Here is a 21907-nt window from a genome sequence, read left to right on the forward strand (position 1 = left end):
ATAAAACAAATGTTTAAACAAATCGTATCATTTATTTTATAACGCTCCATAACATATTCAATATATAAATTGAAATAATATTTTGTTAAAGTTCAGGCATGCTTTAATCCATTGTATTAATTGAATTCATAACATATAATTTATTAGCTACATTATGGTGTTTAGTTTCCATTTCATAAGGATATACAAGGCATTCATAAAATGTATAGTTTTATATTTCTATAGGTATATTTGTTTAGGCATGAAATTATTAATATAACCTAACTCCTCACACTATTGGATTAACAATAAATTATCTAGGTATAGTATAATTATGATTTCGTTAGTAATTCAATGTATAAACGACGTAATATTCAATTGGTTATTATATCGATTCCCTTAACTAACTATGCAATAAAATGAACTTGTTAGAAATAATGATATGTGATTATTTGTATACAATAAACTATTTAACATGAAAATAACAATTAATGTTTAAATATCACATAATAGTCGTAAAAATATTCTCTAAATATTTTATAATATCTTGTGGTCCATCTTTACGCTCTACTTCCTATCGTGCCTCAAAGCGCGAAGTGCTAGCGATTTACTATTAAAATTTACTTTATTGTAATAAATTCAATTCCTATGTATAATAATGGTTTCGAGCTACAAAACATTACAAGCTGGCGCCGCAAGTGCCTTAATTCAGTTGGCATGCAAATTCTCATGTCACAATTGCATACTAATTAATTAACGTCGCTTAGTTAACAAAACGCACAAGTGAATTTGCCAAAGATTCGAAGAAACAAAACCGCTTAACTTATTATGCAAAAATAAAAGAAATTAAACAATAAATAAATATACTACTCATCAATGTAAGCCATAATATAACCCATTAAAATAGACAACAACGCACAAGTGAAATTTCCAAAGATTCGAAGAAACAAAAACGCTTACCTTATTATGCAAAAATAAAAGAAATTAAACAATAAATAAATATACTACTCATCAATGTAAGCCATAATATAACCCATTAAAATAGACAACAACGCACAAGTGAAATTTCCAAAGATTCGAAGAAACGAAAACGCTTACCTTTTTATGCAAAAATAAAAGAAATTAAACAATAAATAAATATACTACTCATCAATATAAGCCATCTTATAGACCCAAAATATAACCCATTAATATAGAAAAAAATATTTTTAATATTATAGAGGATTAACAAGAAGTTGTCATAGATTGCGATTTGAACAGAGCAATAAATTACTGTATCTCCTAAAAACTATGCTCATCTCATTTGCACGGTTTTGTTAGCTAAGCCACGTTTTGCTATACTATATTATTATTATATGGCGATTAACATTTTTAGCTACTGCTATTGTAATCGGCAATGAGATCACGTGACTTATAATGTTTAAATGATTTGCATTAGCAGTTGGTACGTACGTTAAGTACTCCACCGCAGATTGGTAGAGAGCTTATGCTGCGATCTACTTTACGTGCTAACTTACCAAACAATGTTGCCGATGATGTTGTACACAAATCTTTTAACAAAACCAAACTGTCAGGTCTTAAAGTAATGCCATCCTTTTCCCATTACTCTTTGTGGAAAGGGACATAAAATTTTTTAGACCTGTTGGTTTATTTGACTCAAGAGACTTGTTTACAACAGAAATGGAAACAATGAATAAGTACAATTGTTGAATTCTACAACTAGATTTAGTTTTCAATTGCCACATGAGATTTCGCATACTAAGAATTAATGCAGCATACCAATTAATCCAACACTATGCTAGACGACCACATATTTCCTGCTAATTTGTATAAGTCTCGTAGGTATTCGATTTTTTCACAGTATCAGTGATTACCACTACTAAGTCACATAAGAATTCACGTAGTTAAATTGTAAAACTCAACTCTTAGCCTAAATTGCGACTAAGGCTTTGTGTATAAAATTGTAAAACGTGCTACAGACATTTTATTATCTTGATTAGAATATTATTGCCAACTAATGATCTCTTCCCCCAAATTAATTGTGCAGTCCATTCCATTCTCTCTTCAACCAACTCACAATAATTAAACTACTTAGTCAGAATTGTCTTTGTAGATTTCTAACAACCCTAAATTGGTCAACTATTCTCAAATTACTCTCACGTACATTAATTATTTTAATTGGAACCTTAAAAACATTTACGAAACTCTCTAATAATCATTTCTTTCAATAAAATCCACATTAAAATCCAAATAAATAAAATAATTTGTGTATACCCAGAAATGTGGGAAAAATCCCGTAAAATGGCAACACTACGCCGCGTGCTTTGAGTATAGTGTTATTTCTCGCTGCTAGCTGGCACGATCGGAAGCGGCGTGATCTTCTCCCCGATGTTATTCGTTGAGGATGCAAGTCCGCATCAGTGCGTTGATCACAGCGTAAGGATCGCAGTTGGAAGCGGGCCGGCGGTCCTCAAGGTAGCCCTTCTTCTCCTCGGCTACCAAGCGAGGTATCCTGATGCTGCTTGCACGGCTTGCCACACCTGTAGAGTAAGATTTAAGTTAGTTCCTTATTTTTTATGACGTTTTCCAATTTTTTTTTATTCTAACTATTTTTGGCTTAAAATCTACCGGTACATGTTTAATATAGAACTAGTTTTCTTTTTTGTCCTTTTGTGTTGTATAACTTTTTATAGTTATATTGTATTTTGTAAAGTTTCGCTATTATTTTTTTTTCTTCCTTACATTTCTTTTCGTGTTATAGTGTCATCATTAAGCGTGTAGTATTATTAGTAGTATACAGAAGACAAAAAATATATGCCCTAATTTCATCCCCTGACAAGGCATAAAACTAACTTGTCCACCTGCCAAAGCATTAGTTATTACTACACGTAGGTATATTATTTGAATATTTATTCCACCTGCGCACCAAAGCCGAGTTGGAAAAGCAGTGATATTTCCCCGTTTGGCAAAATTTTTCCTGCCCATACTAGCCGTGAACATTAAAATGGCACTGACCTCTAGTCTAGTGTTGCTTTGTTTTTGTCTCTAATTGACTGACGCCATTTTTGCGCTGTTCATGTGACGCTAGTAAAATTTTAATCACTTAAAACTATCATTAATTACCGATACACTCGTCTGTCACATGTGATGGCGCGCTTCAAAATTCTAAACAACATTCTAGCGAAAAGAAACAAAATTCATTTGTTGGCCAGCCAGTCTATCGTGTTCTTTTAATAATTTTTACATCTTGATTGTAACATTTAATGGACCAAGAAGCTACCCCAACTGATGGTAAGTATGAAACAATTAATAAACAGATCAACATTCGCAGGGCATGCAATCAACACGTGATACAAAGCGCCGCCCTGTGTCCATTAATCTGAGGCATTGATAGCATGATGTGCCTGTATTTATACCGCAGCAAAACATTGCTGCTTAACGGCAGGAATAAGCATGGAAGTACTTCCCCGGAGGAGCTCTGTCATAAAAAAAACTTTTACAATCATCATCATATCAATCTGCTAAATGCCAATGCCAATGCCAACAAGTACTTGGTAAGAGAAATCTTGGATAACAAAATATAATTTATTTTGGTACTAATTTAATTTATATGTTATTTTCATGATTATAATTATTCCATAGAGTAAAATGACATTTTTATTGAAGTTGTACTTCTTTTGGCGCGATGGAGAAAAATGAAGAGAGTGAATTTTTACGATGCGCGCACACACCGACACCTGAATTCTACATCGTAAGGTTAGTTCCAGGTGTCATAACTGGTGACATAAATCGATGACTATGTTCAAGTTGTATATTCTAATATTTTTATATTTAGTCAACATAATATGTGATTGCATATTGCGATGAATTTGTGTAAATTAAGACTAGCATGTCAAAAATTTTGACTAAAATGTATATCTGCAATAATTTATGCAAATAAAAGAATCGAATTGAATTTAATTGAACCCATAACTGGCCCACTACAGAGTGGTCCACCACCCTGGCCAAGTGCGGATTGGTAGACTTCAACACGCCCTTTGACAACATTGCGGAGTACTCTGACGCATGCAAGATGTTTTCCTTGACCGTTGAAGTGCTATTTAAATGCCACCGCTTCAAGTGCACTGCAGTGTATATAGGCCTCAAGAATCCTACCGACGATAATAGCGAGTTGAGTAGCGTAGGACGATAATACCGAGTTGAGTAGTGTAGGACGTTATTACCGAGTTGAGCAGTGTAGGACGATAAAAGCGAGTTGAGTAATGTAGGACTTTAATAGCGAGTTGAGTAGTGTAGGACGATAATACCGGGTTGAGTAGTGTAGGACGTTAATACAGAGTTGAGTAGTGTAGGACGATAAAAGCGAGTTGAGTAATGTAGGACTTTAATAGCGAGTTGAGTAGCGTAGGACGATAATACCGGGTTGAGTAGTGTAGGACGTTAATACCGAGTTGAGTAGTGTAGGACGATAAAAGCGAGTTGAGTAATGTAGGACTTTAATAGCGAGTTGATTAGCGTAGGACGATAATACCGGGTTGAGTAGTGTAGGACGTTAATACCGAGTTGAGTAGTGTAGGACGATAAAAGCGAGTTGAGTAATGTAGGACTTTAATAGCGAGTTGAGTAGTGTAGGACGTTAATACCGAGTTGAGTAGTGTAGGACGATAAAAGCGAGTTGAGTAGTATAGTAAATACCTGCACTGAAGTCGTTAATGCTGGCAGTCTCGTGCAGGCCGGTGAGGCGACGCTCGTTGTCCTTGCCCCCGCGTGGGTCGTACACCTTGATATGCTTCATGTGAACCTTCGACAGCTTGTCGATAGCCTTCTCGATCTCACTAATGTAACATCAATGCAATATTAAGCATTTGTTTATTTTTTTTGATGTTTTCAATGTTATCATTCTTTATTCGTAAATTAAATTGATAATAAATATACTAAGACTATACACACATTGCCACCTAGCCCCAAAGTAAGCGTAGCTTGTGTTATGTGTACTAAGATAACTGATGAATATTTTTATGAATAATATACATACATAAACTAAAAAACAATATATTCATCACACAAACATTTTCCAGTTGTGGTAATCGAACCCACGGCCTTGGACTCAAAAAGCAGGGTCGCTGCCCACTGCGCCAGTCGGCCGTCAAATATATGACGATTTGAAAAAGAAATATTTGACTTTGAACACTGCTGAATACTATCTAAAAATACTCACATAATACCATTCTCTTCTCTCATCTTCTTAGTCGAGAAGTTAGTATGGGCACCAGATCCGTTCCAGTCCTGCACGGGTTTCGGGTCGAAGGTTACGATTACTCCGTACTCCTCAGCAAGTCTGTGTAAGATATACCGAGCCACCCAGAGATCATCTCCAGCGCTCACTCCAACTGCTGGTCCGACTTGGAATTCCCACTGGGAAGGCATCACTTCAGCATTGGTGCCGGCGATGGGAATACCGGCGTAGAGGCAGCACCTGACAATCAAACAATAAAATCCTTACTCATATTATAAATGTGAAAGTGTGTTTGTGTGTTTGTTTGTTTGTCCTCCCCCCACGCCCTAACTAAGCAACCAATAAACATGATTTTTGGCAAAGAGTAATTCGAAAGGAAGGAGAGTTACATAGGTTTTTTATTCCGGATTGTTTAACGTGGGATAAAAAGTAGCCCACTATTCCCACGGGATTGTGCAAAACAACAAAGTTTACGAAGTACATGATTAACAGCTACTCATAACATTTTTTCTTTATTAGGACTAAGCTTAATTTGCTATAATCCGCGAAAAGCAGCATTCGTATGGTGTAATTTACAATTTCTTCAATCTATATACTCCACACCGAACAGATCTTCGGCAATGTACCATCTACGCACGTTTCACTTTACAATAAACTTAACTGAATTTACAATGAAATGACACCGTATGGATTCATCTGCTTTTGCGGATTATATCAAATTAAGCTTCATTTTCATAATATGGAATTCCGCAAAATAACGCATTATTTACTATAACTTCTGGTCCTTATTTTTTTGGCCTTTCCATGAACTCCAATTGTTCACTCATCCCACGTATATAACTACATGGGTGTTAATGTGCATCTTAATCAAAGTTAAGAAAAGTGATAAATAATAAATAAATTAATTAATATACTACGACAATACACACAACGCCATCTAGTCCCAAAGTAAGCGTAGCTTGTGTTATGGGTACTAAGATAGCTGATGAATATTTTTTTTATGAATGAAATACACATAAATACTTATAATATACAGATAAACACCCAGACACTGAAAAACATTCATGTTCATCACACAAACATTTTCCAGTTGTGGGAATCGAACCCACGACCTTGGTCTCAGAAAGCAGGGTCGCTGCGCACTGCGCCACTAGGCCGTCAAACGTGATAAGAACTTTAAAGTATTTAATTGTTATTTTTGTAGATTTTCAATGCATATTCAGATTCTATATAAAAAGATAAATCCGCACCAATCCGCACTGGGCCAGCGTGGTGGACTACGGCTTCTCATTGCGAGAGGAGGCCCGTGCCCTGTAGTGGGCCGGTTAAGATACGAGTATGTTAAAATTGTTTTGTTTAGGTATCTTTTGTTAATTCCTTAATGGACAGTGTATAAGTCATATAAAATATTCACATGGTTATTTAATTTGGCTACTCGTTGTCATGGATGGTTGACTGACTCTAGTGTTCGTTATTTAAGCCCTCCAAACCGCATAATATAGCATATAAAAGATTAACTTAGCTTATTTTACACGGATGTAATAAAACTGAGCACAGTAAAAAAATAGTCGTTTTGTTTTTACAGTTAAAGTATAATGTATACCTAATTACTTAGGTAATTCCAATTAAATTTTGCACGGTTTACGATTCCTTTGTAACAGGTTTCTGCACAATGCAAAACATGTTATCCAGTTTATATATATAACTTAATACCTACAATTGTTGTTGAATACGAACAATAATGTTTGTTGAATACGAATAATGTATACGTTCTGATTTCTTGAATACGTTTAAACATTCTTTGTTCAATCACACTGCCAATTGTAGAAAATAATCAAAATCATTTTGACTGTACTGTACGTGAACCCTGGACCGTATAAATTTTTCCTTTCCTTTGACCCTTTCAATGTTCATGCTAGGAACATGGCACCTCTCCCATATTTAGGGGTTAAGAGCTCCGACCCACCCGCCTGCTCCAATGTCATATCCGGTACCCGGAAACCGGTAAATCAATTCAAAACGATTTAACATGTCTATTCTTTTGTAACATGCCATGTTTTGTATACTCGCCTTTCTTTTTGAGTTTATTTTAATTGCAATAGGTGAGCTGTGTCTTCTGACACAGGGGTAGTAACTATTGATACTCTTAACAGAAGCGATATTATATTGATCTAAGTGGGTATGCTACTAGAAGGGGTTTTCCTATCTCTATTGAAAGAACACCTCTCGGAACAGAGTGGTGGGTATAGAAGCAATGCGAGTTGGATCCAAACAACCATGTGTATATGGATAACGTGACAAAAAAATAGTTTTACTTTTATCACGTCATTTAATAGTTGCGTGAAGGTTACAAGAAAATATTTTGAGAAATATGTTGTTATGTCCATGAGCATGTTGGAATACTGAGTGATTTTTCATTTTAGAAAGAATTTAGTCATTCATATTTCATTCATTCAAAGAAAGTGACTGGAAGAAGAAGACATGTTGTGGCGACCCTATATAGCGTGGGATAAGGACAAGAACACGTGGACAAGCTTCTTGGTGAGCTGGCAGCTAGAAACCAGGTTTGTAGCTGGGCAGAAATTTGGCTAATACCAGAACGGCTAACTTGATATCGATGATAGACTGCCATATAAAGAGATACTGATTCGACTTTTATGTTCAAATCAATCTTGATCATCATCATCACATCACACATCAATCTATAACCGGCCCACTACACACGTATCTCCTCCTACAATGAGAAGGGGTTAAGGCCGTAGTCCACCACGCTGGCCCAGTGCGGATAGGTGGACTCCACACACCTTTGAGAACACTATGAAGAACTATCAGGCATGCAGGTTTCCTCGCTCTGTTTTCCTTCACCATTGAAACAAGTGATGTTTTAATTACTTAAAAAGCACATAACTTAATCTAGCTTCTATCTAATGCGCTATCACCTCTACAAATCAATATGCGCAAAATAAAAGTCAAAAATAAATATGCAAAACATAAAAGTAGAAATATCTGTATGTACGAGTATGTAAGCGATATATATGCTAGTATTTTAGGTATTTAACAGTGCGTAGCGTGTTCGCTTGTAATCCGAAGACATTTCTTACCGGTAATGTGCCTCAACTAGATCCCTAGCGAATACTTTGTTCGCCCCAACGCCGCAGTAGTAGGGGCCCTGTGGTGGGGGGAAACCGCCCGGGGGCCAGCCGAAGGGCCTCAGGTCCGCGTCTAAGAGTATGTACTCTTGCTCAATCCCGAACCATGGCTCGTCATCTTTGCATTTGTCGTGCGCTTCTTGACACTTCAGTCGGTGATTGCTTTCTGTAATAAGGAAAGGTTTTTTTTCTTATAATCTAACATAATGTTCTCGTTTTGTTATGCGAATTTAATTCAAATTTGACGTTTCTGTGTGGGTACATACTAATTTGTTTATCCCTACTAATCCCTACTAATATTATAACTGTCAATGTAAGTTTGTTTGTTACGCTTTCACGCAAAAACGACTCAACCGATCCTCATGAAACTTTGTACACATATTCTTGGAAGCGTTAGAAGTAATATAGGATACTTTTTATCCCGACATTAAGCTCGGTCCTTTTGGGAGAGGGGATCAAAGTGTTTAACGATTTTACTCCATAACTCCGACAAATTATATAGTACAAAAATAATTATATAACCGATTTAAATAATTATTTTTGTACTATAGAGGTTGTAATTTGTGTTTAATTTTGCCTAAACTTTGTGTAAATCTGATGAATCTGGTTGGAGATAGAGGACAGAACTCCTCAGCGGACAGCAGCAACCCCTCATGTAAGGCTTAGTGATACTGAATACTTTAATTTTTTTTAGAACTAAAACTAAATTGAATGCCACATAAAAAAACAAAATCAAACGCAGACGAAGTCGCGGGCAACAGCTAGTAAAAACATAACATATACCTGTGGGTTCCATGTTGTATTTGAAAGTGTCGCACATAACAATAACGTGGTTGCCGCGACGGAATGGGTCCTTGTACATAGCACGGGGCACTAGGAAAGTGTCCGAGTTGTGGCCATCCGCTTGCCCCGTTGAGCTGCCATCGAAGTTCCAAACAGGCAACTCTATAACACAAAACAAAATGTTTGTATTCCTCTATAGGTTAGCCTTTGACTGCAATCTCGCCTGGTGGTAAAAGGTTGATGCAGACTATAAGGGAGTAAGCCAGTTATATTAAACCTATAATCGGTTTCTACGCGACATCGTTTAGCGGCACGCCTTTGTCGGTAGGGTGTAACTAGCTACGGCCGAAGCCTCCCACCGGACCAGAAATTATAAATTCCCAAATTGCGCCTGCCGCGAACCGAACACGAGACCTTCATCACGAACCACAGCGCTCACCGCATCGTCAGGGAGGTAGTCAAAAAAAATTTTAATATAAACAATTACAATATTTAAGTAAGTTTAACAGGTCTGTTGCAATGAATGAACTGCCCCGATGAACTATCGGTGAGCATGTTCGTCCGCAGATCACGAGGACCTGCGTTCTATCCCCGGGTTGGGATAGTGATGAATGCTATTCGGTTTTTCTATCAAGAAAATCGTAGTACCAATCGGTAGTTGGAAAAATGGTGGCGATTCAAACACGTGGCTCAGAGAGCACCTGAAACTGCCGGTCCTGCGCCTCCCTTCTGACTATATGAGTGAGAGAATGGAGACTGCTTGCGCACACACTTGTGCACAATAATCAGTTCAAAACAGTGCAATGAATAAGGAATATAAAGGAACCTAAGATAATAATCAAACATGATCGTGCAAACTCGACATTAAAGTGTCCACATTTCCTGAGAAAATAAAGTGATATACCAGACCAAAATGTTATGTTGAAATTGTTTATTTCATTGTTGAGCAGAACTTTACCTGTTATATTGTTAATGAGGTTTTATAAGTCCAATTAGCACTCAGTTTGCAAAAACATTGCACAAAGTTTTTCTACATATAGAATTAGAGATTTCCCTACATCATTTGGTTATTATACATACTAAGAGTAAGGGGATCAAAATATGTAGCATTTGAACACTTCGTTCTCGTGTATACAACGTATAACAGAATTACGAAATAATATTGAAGGATAGATAAGTATATATCGTAAGGAATCAACCTGTAAAGATAATAAATCGAAAGAAGTATAATATTTATTTTTCCTTACAAACGAATTCGAAACATTCTAAGTGTTTACTTATGACAATCCTATTGAAGATAAAAGACCGACACGCGCAAAGTACCTACGCTACGCGACGCAAACCAAAAAAATTTCAATTTTGCATATATGATGTTAGGGCTGTATCTGATTTCTTTCAATAAAAACTATGGCATTGGTTTACTCATAAACTATTCGGTGTTCGGTTTCACGAAAAATCTAAGAGACAGTACATAATAAATAAATAAATATACTACGACAATAGTACGCCCCGAAGTAACCGTAGCTTGTGTTATGGGTCCTAAGATGACCGATGAATATTTTTATGAATAATATACATAAATACTTATAATACACATACAAACACCCAGACACTAAAAAACATTCATGTTCATCACACAAACATTTTCCACTAGTGGGAATCGAACCCACGGCCTTGGACTCAGATAGCAGGGTCGCTGCCCACTGCGCCGATCGGCCATCAAATGTAGCTCTAAATCCTGTGAAGTATTATAACTGTTTTCATTTACACGTATATGTATTTAACATGCATATACCTTTTTTTACTTTCTTAAACTTTTGGGCCACCCACTCGTTTTCTCGCACGTCCGAAGGTTGGTTGGTAGAAAATGCTTTAGCAATTAAGTCCGGCCTTTGTTAACCGTTTATTGGTTGTGCCATAAAGTGAATAAATAAGTGAATAAATAAATAAACAAATCGTCTTATTCGGTTGACATACTAACGAATTAAAGCTTGAAAGCTAATCAACCCGTGTTATTCGTGATGATTTTTTATTAAAGCAGATAATAAGTTATATATCTATTCTTATAGATTATCAGTTGTTAAAAAAAAAAAGAAACTTCATAATCATATTACACTACCTACCTAACAATTTTTAGTCTAACTGCAACTTTTTATTTAAAAAGGCAAAAACAAATAAAAATACATCTAACTAGCTTTAGAAACCTTTCTAGAGGTTCTAAACTCACCATTACAGCTTTAATAGTAGCTTATTTTAATTTCCACTCACACGGTAAGACAAACTGGCCGACGGACGAACGGACGGAAATACGTACGTACGGATGGAAAGCTAGACACATGACGTAACTAAGTTGTCTAACTACGGAACCCTACAAATGAAAGCTGCAATCTTGTTGGATACGTATGTGCTACATTTCTACGTCTGCTATGATAATGGTGTGAAACCTTTTAAATTCTCATCAAAGCTATCCCTATTCTTTGGCTCACTCCAGTTGCATTGTACATCGAAAATGCCCTCGAGATCCTTCGGACAATAATACGGTGGCATGTGTTTTCTCTCGCATGTCTTTTTGATTGTGCTCCACACTTTTAATGTAGCCTTTTCGTCTATTCTCTCCAGAATTTGTGACCATTGTACAAAATCATCTTAAAAAGAGAGAAATATTAAATTTTCTTCTAACTTATATACGTACTTTAATAGTAAGAATAAAACATAAACATAATATGAAGTTCGGAAACCCCGACTGAATACTATAAACCACTATAATATAAAACAGATTGAAATAGTTATACCGGTTTAGCTTAAGTTTTTACTTGTACCGCCTGCAACGGCAATCTTAACGATCCAACTAAAGAAGTTATAAAGTTGATGGTTTTTTAAATCATGTCTCCATTTTCCACACAGAATTAAGATCATACAGAAACCGTGTGCACGACTAATATTGAAGCAACCCTCTTTGAGAAACACTACTGAAGTGATGGTTTTATCACAGTGATATACAGCGGTTGACAGTGATAATTTTACCTTTAATGTTTTAAACGTTTACCATAAAATGGGAAAAATGGGAAAAGTTTGTAAGCTAGCCAGATTCCGCGGGCGTTCTCTCTTTTTTTGTCAAAATGCACTGCATGTAATAATGGCTGAATGAGGATTCTGTATACCCGGCTAAGTTTGTTGTGGGTTTAGACTAGGGCGCGTTTGGATTAAAGTTGGCGAACGAAGTTATCACCATCCCATTACAATTATTTGACGGCCGATTAGCGCAGTGGGCAGCGGCCCTGCTTTCTGATTCCAAGGCCGTGGGTTCGATTCACACAACTGGACAATATTTGTGTGATGAACATGAACGTTTTTCAGTGTTAATCTATATATTATAAGTATTTATGTATATTATTCATAAAAAATATTCATCAGTTATCTTAGTGGGTACCCATAACACAAGCTACGCTTACTTTGGGACTAGATGGCGATGTGTGTATTGTCGTAGTATATTTATGAAAAAAAAAATGTAAACAAATATGTATGAACGCTTCATAAGCGCCTGTGATAGGCCTACATGTATAGAGAAATTTTGAATTTGAATTTGATATATTCTTAGTTCTGTGATTTACCGAAGATCATCGTCATCGTCTATAAACGTCCCACTGCAGGGTACAAGCGTCGTGTATTAGAGAACATAGATCATAGACCCACCACGCTACGACTATTACCACAAGTTGACAATAACCGGGGCGACGGCCTAACGTGCTTTCCGAGGCACGGCTTGTCATGGCCAATTTCCCAACTCCGGGCTGGTACTGAAAATTATTTTTATACAAAATACACAATTGCTTTTATTAGTGGGCCCTACATGGGATAGGAACTCCTATATTTGCTAATACTTTTTAAATATAATGAAAATTAGTAATAGCTTTCACTGCAGCAACCAAAAGGCCAAGTTGTGTCTAAGTATTGGAATCTTGATTGGTTTATGTGATATAAAAATACGGCATTGCTTTTATATGTAATAGTACTGTTTGTTTCCCTGGAACAGCTAATAAATAAATAAATAAATTAGGGTAATGTTTTTTAATGGAAGTACCTATTTAGGTGTACAAATTTCATTTTTGCGGGAACTCGCCCTAATTTGGATTACATAAAATTAAGGACAATTTTTAATTTACGCTGTACTTTGTACGTTGTACCAATGATGTGATGTTGTTACTCGTCACAGTATGAAACATTACACTCCTATTAAAACGAGTGAGTTTTTAATACGTCCGCATTAACCATTGTAGTTAGCAGTTTGTGTAATTCCACGACCTTCGGACTATATAATAGGCTATTTGTAACCAGCATCTGTACCATACATCTACATATATTATATAAAAATCTCTAAATTGTATTCATTCATTTATATTTAGAATCATAAGTATATAAACTTATTTTATTTAATTAATGTTTTTAATTGGATAATTTATACAAGGTTGATTCTACAAACAGCTCTCAACAGTTTAGTAACCAGTATAATTTGAGAACGACACTCACACAATAATAGATAAGTATCTGGAACATTAAAGTCTTATTATTGAACGAATACTGTTATTAATTAAACTATTGTGAAATAAGCTTAAAATAATATTAAAAGTTACAGCAATATTAATAAACGCCTGTTATTATCGTTTTATTAATTCTTGTTAAGACTCTCTTTAGCGTTAATTTACGGTCACCGAGCCAAAAATACGTGGGAATCCAACCATATGACGAGGATGTTTGCATTTTAAAATATAATTAGTCCTGACCTGAATAAGGCTGTAGGCCTGATATCACCGTTAAACCTAAGCGGAAACAATTCAATCTAAACACTGTTGAGCGAGGGACAAGGACAGGGCTACAGTTGGCATTTCACTAACATCAACTAGTTCAGTTGATGTAGTGTAATATCCACTGCAGTCCAGCCAAAGTCAGTCAAAAACTACACGTGGATCAAATTGTGAACGCCCGATTGTCAAAGTTTAGCTCTATTAAACGCATTTGAATTTTTCTACGAATTCTCTGATGAATCGTCCACTCCAGTCTTATTTTAAGTATATAACATAGATATTATTATAAGATGATCATAATTTCCGAAATTGTTCCCCCAGTTTCCTTGCGCCATAATTTGCTACATATACGTCAGTTAATGAACCTAATTATGTTTGACGACCCCACTGGCGCAGAGGTGAGCGCTGTGGTTTTAAGTGGCAAGTCAGGTAGTGAATTTTGCTTGGTCTGGTCTGGTCTGGAGGCTTCGCGGCTAATTACCACCCTACCAAAAAGACGTTCCGCTAAGACATTTAGCGTTCCGAACCCGATTAGTGGTCTGGGTTTAATATAAATGTCATACCAGGTAAGCCAGTACAATCTTTGGCTGCAAGTGCTCCTGCTGCTAAGTTAAAACAAAAAAGAATAGAACGCCTTTTAAACCTTTTTTAGGAAAACAAACAAGGGCTCACCTTTTGGTTGCTTTGGAATGAACGTCAGGGTGCGGTCCTTGCATCTCAGGTGCTCGCCAGTTCCGTCAATCCAGACGTACGTGGCCAGGATGCGGTCGACTGGCAGCGCAAGATCATTGTAACGGCCCAGTAGTGTCTTGGATAATACTGCGTTAGGTGAGTTTGTGAGAACTGGTCCCGAAAGTATTTTTGGGTTATCTGTAAACATAAAATTTTTGTGTGAGAGTAACTCCAGCAGACATTATCTATGCTAATCTTATACTAATATATAAATGTAAAGAGTTGGTAACGCGATGATCTCAGAAACGACTGGACCGATTTGAAAATGATTTTAGTGTTGGATAGCCCATTTATTGAGCAAGGCTATATATAGGCTGTAATATCACGTTAAGAATATATTACATTTTTTATCCTTTTCAGAGCTTACGCCGCGTGCGCTGCGTAATGGTGTAAGTTTCGATTAAATCATGCATGACATAGTTGTTCGCCTTTAGAAGTTCTAAAAAAATTCTTCGACAGGATATGATTTTTATTAAACATAGCTATAAACACTCCCGACTTATTCACCTCTCAAACAAAACAATACAAAAACAAAACGGTTCATCCGTTCGGGAAATACGATGCCGCAACACACACACACAAACACTTCACACTTATAACCCCGTGCTCTTTGTGTCGGGGGTTAAAAAATACACGAGATCAATTAAAATGTGTTCTACAAACATTATAGTCAACCCTAGATTTAGCAATTAAGGGTAACGATGCCGGGTGGCAATTTAAAGTGGTGTCAAATGCAAATGGTAATCTATTTCAGTGGGTAATTGTGAGGGGTGGGCTATAGTAATCATGCACAGGCAAGCCTCGGAACAAGTTTTTATATACTAAAAATTATGGTTTTAAATGCTTAAATTTATTTCTTATTGATATTGTAATTTCTTAGGATAGATTGAATTGATTGATTTCTTAGCACGAACCTAATACAAGCACATTTGTACCTGTCACTTTTTTAACTTAAATGAATACTAGCTGACCCGTGCAACTTCGTCTGAACCAAATCGGTTATTGAGGAAAACACGAACAAAACTACATTTTCTAAAAATGAATCCTAGTTAGATCGATTTATCGCCCCCGAAACCCCCTGTACACTAAATTTTATAAAAATCGTTGCAAGCCGATTCCGAGATTCAAATTTTATATATATATATACAAGAATATATACAAGAATTGCTCGTTTAAAGATATAAGATATAAATTGACTAAAGTCATAACGAAATTCTATAACGACATCACACAAAGTATTTGGAGTTTAAAATCAGAGAATGAATAATTTGGTCGCTGTTTAAACCACACCCCAGTCTTATGGTTCGAACTTGTCAAATTTATTTATTTTTGTAAACGCTTTCTTAAAGTTAAATAAACGCAAAGTTATCGAGTTTCTGCCGCAATCTAAATAAGCAAGCATCAGCCGTGGTAGCCGTTTACGAAAAGAGCTGAATTTGGAATTCAGTTAACAAGATAATTGAGGCCTGAGCAAAATCGAAAAGTGGAAAGGTTTCTCTATTTATCCGGTTAAACATACGAAACCGAAACCTAGTTGATACCAGATTTAATGATACTAAACCTTGTGCCCGTTTAAATAATTATCCTGGAACGCAATCAAAATAGTAAACTAAAAAGCCATGTTATAAAAATTTCCTTAAGTAAAAATGTAGTTTTGATTGAGTGCGAGATGTAGCGAAAATATATTCAGTTAACTATTGAAAAGTTTTTGGACAATCTTCCGACTGTAATATCTACCTACCATGCCATGGAAAGGTGTGTGGCAAACACAAAGAGCGATGGAAAAACTTATGCTCATAGTATTACAAATCAGAAGTGGGAAGAACCGAGATTTTAAGGACTTGTAAAGATAAAGTAGCATTGGGCGGGACACAAAGCTTAGCACTGCTTTTTGAGAATCCCACTAAATGAGCAGATGACTTCAATCGAATCGAAAGTAGCACAAATATTGCAAACGTCATAGGGATCTCGATTTTTGATCAAATTGTTTAGATACGATGTAGATTTTTGATTGATCCGATTAGATGTAGATTTTTCTTATTTTTCTTGTTCAATCAATTTACGATATATAATATCTAACATTATCATTCTTCATCTAAAATAGCGCCTCTAAATTACACAGTTGTGCAGCCATTCTTGTTCCTGCAAATTAAAAGACTAATTACTACCGTTAAACATGAACTTATTCAGCACAGCTCGGTTGTTTTCAATGGCGATCTATTCAGCTTTCCTCTTATATTCAGCTTATGCGGTATGCAGGCATATAAAATGGGGACAAGTGTGTCTTACCATCGGCATTCTTACGACAGTGTTCAGTTTAGTGATGTACGCAGCCTTGTCATTAAGCTCTGGTACGCGCTTTAATTTATTACGCTCCAGTTTTTTATTACTTTTAACAGAAGTGAAAGATAAAACTGTCCATGTCAAATGTAAGTTTCCTCAAGAAAGTAGTTTATCGTTTTCGCACAGCAGATACTAATCGCTTCTCAGTCATCCAGTGTTGTAATCGGGGGATAGAAACTATTCAGCAAATATATAGTACTGAAAAACAAACTTTCGTGATGGTAAACGTGGCCGATAAAAGCAAATCTGAATAAGTTTGTAACGTACTCGTAACTTATGTACTCGATTAGTCCCTAAATAGAGAGCTGAAGGGCTAAGTGAACGTGTTAACTGCAATTCAGTGTTTATAGATTGTATACTTAACTATCGAATATAATAAGATGCTGTTAGATTAAGTGTAAGAGTAATATTATCCATACCACAGAATAAATAACCATTTAACAAGTCACTAGCTCTTAAGAGATTTTAAGTGCAACTAAATAAAACTAGCGAGCTCGGAGACCAACATTTCTCAGTCTATAGTGGCTAGATGGTTACTTTACTACTTGAAAAACACAATATAAACAGCACGTACCTAATACAAGCACATTTGTACCCGTCATTTTTTTAAATTTAAATGAATATAGAATTGCTCGTTTAAAGATATAAGAATAAATTGACTAAAGTCATAACGAAATTCTATAACGACATCACATAAAGGATTTGGATTTCAAAATCAACGCATGAATAATTCGTCCGGTGTTTAAAATACACCCCAGTCTTATTATGTTCGAACTTGTCAAATTGATTTATTTTTGTTCGCGAAAAGTCTAATTGCAATTAGAGAGCAAAGAGGATACAACCCCGACGTTCCAAACACAAAGACCAAAGACGACAAAGGCTACACGAAGTCAAATTGAAACGTGTATTCAAATTTGTGCAAAGAGAATATAATCACTACCATATAATTAGGTTCAAGTTTCAGAAACTTAGTGTTTATTTTATCTTAGGCCTGGGACGAGATTCTCGGACTAATGATTGTCTGAACCGAAGTGAATACAATCACGATAGTTATGGTGGTGGTCTAAACCTATCCATTTTTTTAAATCCTTCTATTTTGAAAGTTATAATACTATATTTTTGGGATTTGGCATGACTATATGCGTACTACAACTTACTAGTTCTAGCGGACTATGCACTTGCACACGGCGTATCTTCGTCACGTTTACGTTTGTATAATGGGTTTGGGATTCGCCTGAGAAGTTCGATTGCAGTTTGCGGCATGTTTTTTGAGATCACGTGGATATGCTTTCACAAAGCCTGGTATCTATCCACCGCGTTTGTATCGACTTAAATGCTCGTTTGAGTGGTTTATGATGTGAGTCTCAATTTGTGAACGACGAGCTGCAGCTGAATCTCGTTTACGAGACGTTACGTGTTAGCCACGGGACATATAACGTCGCAAGAATTTTAGCCCGGTTTGAATAAATGTATGGGAAGCCGCCGCCGACGGTCGCCACTACCCGCATCTTTGGTATATTTCTATACTTTCGTTTTAGTCACTAGACGCTTCGCCAGTCGTCCCCTTGTTCCGTGGCCAGCACGTTAATACGCGTCGTCGAAGTGACAGATACGCGGTGTCCTTCGGCACTAGTTAATAGTAAACATACCTTATACTAATATATAAAGCTGAAGAATTTGTTTGTTTGTTTGTTTACTTGAACGCGATGATCTCAGGAACAATTTGATTTGAAAAATCTCAGGTTTGATTTGAAAAATTCTTTCATTTAGCGAGTAAGACTTATAGGCTTCCTATGATCACGCTTAGACTAAATGTAGCATAGCACCAATGAAGAATGTCTCAAAATCATGTTCTTTTCTTTTAGAGAGCTTCCGCTGCGCTGCGTAATCGGATAAAGTTAAGATAAAATCATTTATGACAAAGTTTTTCCCCATTAAAATTTCTACAAATAGGTATGCGACGGCATATGAGGTTAACATATACGCGGATGAAGTCGCGAGAGATCGCTAGTTAAGTATAATAAAAAAACATTCTTACCTTCAATCTTGGCGTGTCCCGAATCACTCATTTTGAATTATTGAAATTTAACCTGTAATAAAGAAAAATATGATTAGATAACTTGGCACTTGGTATCCTGGTAACTCATATACTAAAGACTTAATAACATACACGCGCAGCATAGATAATAGGGGTTACCTACTGACGCGCACCGCACAATGACTATGAATGCACATATTGTGTTTCTAATCTATTCAAACTCCGATGTTATCATCTTCACTCGTGTTGACATACTTTTAGATAATGAAAATTATTTGTTAAGTATTTACAAAGAGTGCGGTAATAGCTTAGTGGTTAAGGCATCGGTTTCCCTTTCGGGGGGACCGAGTTCGATCCCCGGCACGAACCTTGGAGGTATGTGCGTTTTTCTAAGGAATTACGTATAAATAAAAATAAATAAAGGTACTACGACATTACACACATCGCCATCTAGTCCCAAAGTAAGCGTAGCTTGTGTTATGAGTACTAAGATGATTGAGAAATATTTTTATGAATATTATACATAAATAATTATAATGTAGATAAATAGAGATAAACCGAGACACTGTATAAGAAATTCATGTTCATCAGACAAACATTTTTCCGAAACCACAACCTTGGACTCGGAAAGCAGGGTCGCTATCCACTGCGCCAAAAATGAATATCACATGCTTTAACGTTGAAGGCAAACATCTTGAGGAAACGTGCCTGCATGCCTGAGAGTTCTCTATAATGATCAAAAAAGGCGTGTGAAGTCTACCAATCCGCATTTGGCCAGCGTAGTAGACTACGGCCTATCACTTCTACTTCTACTTCATGATTTAAAATAGCCACATTTTTCTATACTTTGCACAGAGATATGTGTATACAGACTACACAATTCGCAACACTAGGAAGGTGCACTCTGATGTGGATGTGGACAGTGGCGTGCACTTCATAAAAACTCAAAAGCACTGCTTATCCTAAAATTGATATATAACTCGTATAGGAGGCGGATTTTTGCCATTTTACGCAATTTTCCTGATTTATGCATACCCTGGTAAGAAACTCACGCGTGCTCAGTGCACGCCACTGGATGTGGACAGTATTTGTGGTAGATAATAAACGTAGTATGGATAAAAACCTACTAAGTGATTCTACGCATTATCTTTTCCTTGACATTTACAATTATGAATTGTAAAATACGTATTAGTATATTCCATAATACGGATTTAATTCGATACTATGGGTAATACATATACCTACTTATACTAAGATGAGAGAACTAGTTTGTAAGTTTGAAATATAAGAAAATACCAGTCTGATTTGCAAATATATTTTTGCTTGCTCGTTTATTAATAAATAATAAATAAAATTAAATAAATATACTACGACAATACACACATCGCCATCTAGCCCCAAAGTAAGCGTAGCTTGTGTTATGGGTACTAAGATAGCTGTTGAATATTTTTATGAATATAATACATAAATACTTATAAAATACATATAAACACCCAGACACTGATAAACATTCATGCTCATCACACAAACATTTTCCAGTTGTGGGAATCGAACCCACGGCCTTGGACTCAGAAAGCAGGGTCGCTGCAAACTGCGCCAATCGGCCGTCAAAAATAAAATAAAATTAAATAAATATACTACGACAATACACACATCGCCATCTAGCCCCAAAGTAAGCGTTAGCTTGTGTTATGGGTACTAAGATGATTGATGAAAACTTTTATAAATTATATACATAAACAGTTAGAATGTACATATAAACACCCAGACACTGAAAAACATTCATGCTCATCACACAGACATTTTCCAGTAGTGGGAATCGGCCGAACCAGACATCGGCGAAACCCACGGCCTTGGACTCAGAAAGCAGGGTCGCTGCCCACTGCGCCAGTCGGCCGTCAAAGCAAGTTTATAGTATGTAGGACAGAGCTACAAATCTCTCCCTTCTATAAAAATGGGAGGATTTGGCCAGCTCATCATCATCATCATCATAGCCTATTAAAGTCCTGGATTAAGGGACTCTTCAGAAGTGAGGGAATCTAGGCAGACGGGTCCTAGGGCCCTCGGGACTAGGCCCGGTCTCTGTTATAGTCCTTTAGTCACCTCGTACGACATCCGCGGAAAGAGTAGAGCTGGATATAACTTTTTTTTTCTATCAGGAATTAGGCTTTGACTGCAATCACATCTGAAGGTGACTTTGTTTGTTTAGGAAGTCATCATGATAAACCGATTGCCGGCCAGGATCAGGATGGTTCAGAAAGTATGGCAATGATATATACACCCATACCCCTACTTTAAGCCACAGCTGAAGCCTCCCAGCAGACCAGAACAAGGAAAATTCAGAAATTATAAATTACCAAATTGCCCCTGCCGGGAATCGAACCCGGCACCTCCGACTTAAAAACACAGCGCTAACCGCTGCGCCGTGGGATACTAATAAGCTGAGAATTATCGAATTAAGTATGGACGGCCAACTTTATTTCTTCCAGAGCACCACAACATTATCGTAACAACGTAAGTTTGTAAGTAGGTACGTACTCTCGGCAACATTTTGTTATTGTTTCTTTCACAATATCCATATTTGAAGTAAGATAACAAAGTACCTACAGATAATTCTAGAAAAATCCATTCCACTGCTCGTTTTGTTATCATTGTAAATAACAACTTGTGCCCAACATGTTTTTATAAAACGTCATAGAGTAGACCACTTATGTACAAACAAACGTATTGTACGTATATAGGTACGTACGTAGAACCTTATGAGCAAAAATACCCAATTTTCTGTCGTCTTATTCCACTATAATACAAGTATCCTAATATTATCTTACTAATATTATAAATGCGA

General features: G+C 36.4%; 1 protein-coding gene across 1 annotated transcript in view; it reads right to left on the reverse strand.

Annotated features, from left to right (window-relative positions):
• Positions 1-2198: 2198 nt before the first annotated feature.
• LOC120636029 (glutamine synthetase 2 cytoplasmic-like) overlaps positions 2199-21907 on the reverse strand; it is a 65379-nt gene continuing 45670 nt past the window's right edge. Inside the window, exons 2-8 of the mRNA XM_039907274.1 lie at positions 19063-19114; positions 14622-14819; positions 9148-9309; positions 8317-8530; positions 5198-5455; positions 4675-4814; positions 2199-2519 (exon numbers count right to left, since the gene is read on the reverse strand). Coding sequence (XP_039763208.1) covers positions 2371-2519; positions 4675-4814; positions 5198-5455; positions 8317-8530; positions 9148-9309; positions 14622-14819; positions 19063-19093 — 1152 coding nt within the window. The 5' untranslated portion in view covers positions 19094-19114 and the 3' untranslated portion in view covers positions 2199-2370. The remainder of the gene's footprint in view (positions 2520-4674; positions 4815-5197; positions 5456-8316; positions 8531-9147; positions 9310-14621; positions 14820-19062; positions 19115-21907) is intronic.

This window comes from Pararge aegeria, chromosome Z (genome assembly GCF_905163445.1).
Source record: "Pararge aegeria chromosome Z, ilParAegt1.1, whole genome shotgun sequence".
NCBI classification, from domain to species: Eukaryota; Metazoa; Arthropoda; class Insecta; order Lepidoptera; family Nymphalidae; genus Pararge; species Pararge aegeria.